Raw genomic sequence first — 4,540 nt, 5'->3', positions numbered from 1 at the left:
CTGCTCTCTCCCCGCCCCTTCTTTCGAGAACAGGGACTGCTTTATCTGCCTGCTTCACGTGGCAGAGGGTGGCTATCAATGCTCTCCATGCAGCTCCTCTGTGACTGGTACACATCTGTTGTTCTTTGAACCTGCTGTTTCCCTAACAGCTGGTAGCTGATGCAGGCTTGCTTCTGAGTTAAAATTGGATTCGTGCTTCATTCTTACCTCTTGCCCAAGGCTTTTTTTAAAGAATAAGAGCAATCTGCCCTTGGAGTCTACCTGTTGCAGATCTGCATGAGTTCCTGTGAGCCTGCCTCCACTGTGGACAGGTAAGGCTGCTGCATCTCTGCATGGAGAGGAGCTCATTAAACCCAGTGCAGAGGCACGAGGAGGCCTCGTTCACACATGCAGGTAGAGTGGTCTGCGTGATTAGATTGGAGATGGTGTTTTAGAATGCTTGCCCATGCCCAAACTTCCTGCAGATAGAAAACTAGCAAGACTAGTATGTGCTGTTCTGTGTTCTTGCTCATATACTGTTCATAGTGTTAGTAACTGAAGCATGGTTCTACCCTTCAGGACCCAAATGCCTACGTTCTGATTGGCTATTCTGTCTCAACTGGCCAATCGGGACACAAGGCGTGTATCAATGTACATGCAAATGAATGGAGAGACCAATGGGGCAGATTCCCGCTGACTAAAAGAGTTGTGTCCTTCCCCAACTATGTTTATTGCCTGTTTTGCCTGATTGCTCTCCAGTTTGGTTCTTTCAATAAAGAAGTTTGTTGTTAGCAGGGGTGGAATTCTAGCAGGAGCTCCTTTGCATATTAGGCCACACACCCCTGATGTAGCCAATCCTCCAGGAGCTTACCGGGCTCTTAGTACAGGACCTACTGAAAGCTCTTGGAGGACTGGCTACATCAGGGGCCTGTGGCCTAGTATACAAAGAAATTCCTGCTACAAAAAAAAAAAGCCCTGGGACTTGTTACCCACAGCTGCACTCACTTTTTAATTATGACTTTAGCAGATCTGTCCCCTTGGTCTGCTGGTTTTCTGCTTGCACAGGCTTTTCTTTAAACACACCACAAATAGGGAATGGGATGATAATGAACAAAGGAGAAACAAAAAGAAACTACACCACGTGTCTAATAATAGAAATATATTATTTGCAGTCACCTGTATAATCATTCAATGAATTTTACACAATAAATTTTCCATACGCTCATTAACAATATGCATTCAAGTTCACATGTTGTGGTCCTTAAGATTATATCGAGGCCTTTAAGTGCAACTCGAAAAAACTGTAAACCGCACTAGAAAAATGATCAAATTGCTTTTGTAAAGGACCAGCATTTTTTTTTTTCAAACAGACTGCTGCAATGGTCCTGTGATATGACATCAGTTCTGACAGAGATTGAAACCTGTGTGCAAAGAGATGATGTATAATCCAGTTTCTAGCCTGCTGTCCAAATTGGAGACCCGTTTCCCTTCTACCTTCTCAGTCTTCTTCAGGAGGTGGCATGATCTTTTCATCCTTTGGCTCGAAGTCCCTCTCCAACTGAATCCCAAATTTCTCACGCAGGACGGCTGGGATCTCAGAGCTTTGCAGTGGGGTCTCCGTACGTTTCTCCCCCATTGTGGAGATGAGACGCCATCCCATATAGGTAAGGCGCCCACCGTCTTCCTGATGCAAGGAACAGAAGGATTTGCAGGGGAAGATAGAACTGGGCGAAGTCTGGTGATAAAGGCACATGTCAGCAAAATCCTCCAGCTTCTTCTCCTCAAGGGTGAATTGATACAAAGGTCTCCCTTCCTTGCCAGGAACTTCCCGGCGCTCCAAGACCCAAACTCCCCCCTTATTGCCGAGCCAGAAGATGCCTCCATCTTGGACTTGTTCTGAGTCCGGCTTCAACTCCAGTGGCTCTAGAAAGGCTTCCCCAAAACCGACATCGCAGAGGAAGGAGCGTCCATCCAACTGGACCAAAATCACCATATGGTGCATAGGGGGGCCATAGTGCCCCGTGAAAGGGTTCCGGACATGACCGGACACTGCTTTGGTGTCAAATCCCAGTGTCTGCAGCAGCCACAAGAAAAGCCCGTTCAGCTCGTAACAGAAACCGTCCCGGTGGCACCGGACAATCTTGTCGTAGAGAAGGGGCAACAGCAAGGAGATTGGCTCCCCACAGTGGATGCTCAGGCGCCCAAAGGGCACGGAGAGGAGATGGCAACGGTGGAGAGGGCGCAAGGTCTCCAGAGAAGGCTGGGCGGGACCCTGGTACCCGATCCAAAATAGATATTGGCTAACGTCCATGTTGTCCTGACCTGGATGCCCCGGCAGGCCTGGTCTTGTCAGATCGAAGAAGCTAAGCAGGGGGTCAATATGAGGATGGGAGGCCCCCAAGGAAGTCCAGGGTTGTGATGAAGAGGCCAAGAAATGACAAACCACCTCTCTTGCCTTGATATCCCGACAAGGTCACCTACAATTAAAATAAAAACAGAATTTTTGGGGGGGAGGGATTCAGCTGTGACTTGATGGCAACCCTCTCCCCCTGCCCCGCAAAAAAGAATCCATGCTGGGCAGTAGGGCTTCTTTTGTAGTAGTAGTAGTAGAAGAAGAAGAAGATGATGATATTGGATTTATACCCTGCCCTACACTCTGCATCTCAGAGTGGTCACAATCTCCTTTACCTTCCCCCCAACAACAGACACCCTGTGAGGTGGGTGGGACTGAGAGAGCTTTAACAGAAACTGCCTTTTCAAGGACAGCTCCTACGAAAGCTATGGCTGACCCAAGACCATTCCAGCAGCTGCAAGTGGAGGAGTGGGGAATCAAACCCGGTTCTCCCAGATAAGAGTCCACACACTTAACTGCTACACCAAAGTGGAACTCCTTTGCACATTATGCTACATCTCCAAGAGCTTACAGGGCTCTTACAGGGCTCTTTTTACAGGGCTTACTGCAAGCTCCAGGAGAATTGGCTACAACAGGGGTGTGTGCAGTGGTGGGATTCAGCCTTACCATAACTAATACTTCAGCAAGCCTTACTATAACTAATGCTCCAGCAAGCCTTACCATAACTAATGCTTCAGCAAGCCTTACCATAACTATTCCTTCAGCAAGCCTTACTATAACTAATGCTCCAGCAAGCCTTATTATATCTAATGCTTCAGCAAGCCTTATTATATTTAATGCTTCAGCAAGCCTTACTATAACTAATGCTCCAGCAAGCCTTACCATAACTAATGCTTCAGCAAGCCTTACCATAACTAATGCTTCAGCAAGCCTTATTATATCTAATGCTTCAGCAAGCCTTACTATAACTAATGCTTCAGCAAGCCTTACTATAACTAATGCTTCAGCAAGCCTTATTATATCTAATGCTTCAGCAAGCCTTACCATAACTAATGCTTCAGCAAGCCTTACTATAACTAATGCTTCAGCAAGCCTTATTATATCTAATGCTTCAGCAAGCCTTTCCATAACTAATGCTTCAGCAAGCCTTACCATAACTAATGCTTCAGCAAGCCTTATTATATCTAATACTAGCAGTAACCATGATGAGTAAACAGTTTAAAAGCAGCAGGAAGTCCTCGTTCACAAAGTTTGAGCGCTCGTGACCTGTCTGCGCCTCAGCAGTTGTCGGGGTGCACTCGCCCCCGGTGCTTCCTGATCCAGCCTCGCAGCCGCTTGCCGATATTTTTGCGCTCCCTTTCGCCTCTTGCAGCTGGGCTGCGCTGTTGACTCCTTAGGGATGACCGGCTAAAGACATTGCGGACCCACTGAAAAAAGTTGGTGATGCTCCGGCGGGACGTGGGGGCGTCGGACGGGCAGCTGGGAGCCGACGGGGTTGGCTCTACTCTCTTGGCCACTGCCGGACTCTGCAGGAAGAAGAGAAGTCATTCTCACAGCCAGGGCTCTGAACGGAGGGATTCTTGGAACTGGAGTTCTAGCAAGCAGCTGCTTGAAGGGGGGGGGGGCTGTGCTGACTGCAGCAGTGGCCTGCTTTGGTTTTGGTTTTGCCCATTGCTTTGTCCCTTACAGGTCACACTTTGATGCTCATACTCTATGGACTCTGGGACTGCAAAGGCAGCATTTACGTAAAGGCATTAATTTGCAGCTCTACAATATTCCTTCACCCAGGCTAAAAAGATGTGGCCTTGTACTTTCACACTGACCAGCTATGCCACTTTAAGGATGTTTTCTAACAAGCTTGCGGGGAGGTTAGTATAAAAGCCTAATATAATAAATAAGTAGGCTTGCCAATCCCCAGGTCCCAGTGGGGGGGAGGTTCTCCCGCTTTCCCAGGCTCCTTCCCCCCCCACTCAGCTGGCCAGCAGGGGAAGGGAAGCCCACCCCCACAGCCCCCATGTGCCTTTCCCCCTTTAGAGGCTTCAGTCTCCGCTCAGAAAGGCTTCCTCTTGGGATGGGGTGTCTGTGTTACTTTGAAGAAGTTGGCAGCAACTCGTGAGTAAAGAGGCCAGTCCCTCACTTCGGAGTCCCCAGAAACAGGGAGGGGGAGGGAAATGTCTGCTAGGCACTTCATTATTCCCTATGTGGAGA

The 4,540-nt window shown here is 48.3% G+C and overlaps 1 protein-coding gene across 1 annotated transcript; it reads right to left on the bottom strand.

The window, feature by feature from the left end:
• Positions 1–1,406: 1,406 nt before the first annotated feature.
• Positions 1,407–2,290, bottom strand: LOC132584363 (arylamine N-acetyltransferase, pineal gland isozyme NAT-10-like). Its single transcript, XM_060256231.1, has one exon. The coding sequence runs from the start codon at positions 2,288–2,290 to the stop codon at positions 1,478–1,480; it is 813 nt and encodes a 270-aa protein (XP_060112214.1). The 3' UTR covers positions 1,407–1,477.
• Positions 2,291–4,540: the final 2,250 nt, after the last annotated feature.

The sequence above is a fragment of the Heteronotia binoei genome, chromosome 15, assembly GCF_032191835.1.
Source record: "Heteronotia binoei isolate CCM8104 ecotype False Entrance Well chromosome 15, APGP_CSIRO_Hbin_v1, whole genome shotgun sequence".
NCBI classification, from domain to species: Eukaryota; Metazoa; Chordata; class Lepidosauria; order Squamata; family Gekkonidae; genus Heteronotia; species Heteronotia binoei.
The sequence above is the reverse complement of the archived record's forward strand: the minus strand, read 5'-3'. Positions and strand labels throughout refer to the sequence as shown.

Excerpts from the sequence above, each read along its gene's own strand:
- LOC132584363 (XM_060256231.1), bottom strand. The coding sequence starts at position 2,290 with ATGGACGTTAGCCAATATCTATTTTGGATCGGGTACCAGGGTCCCGCC.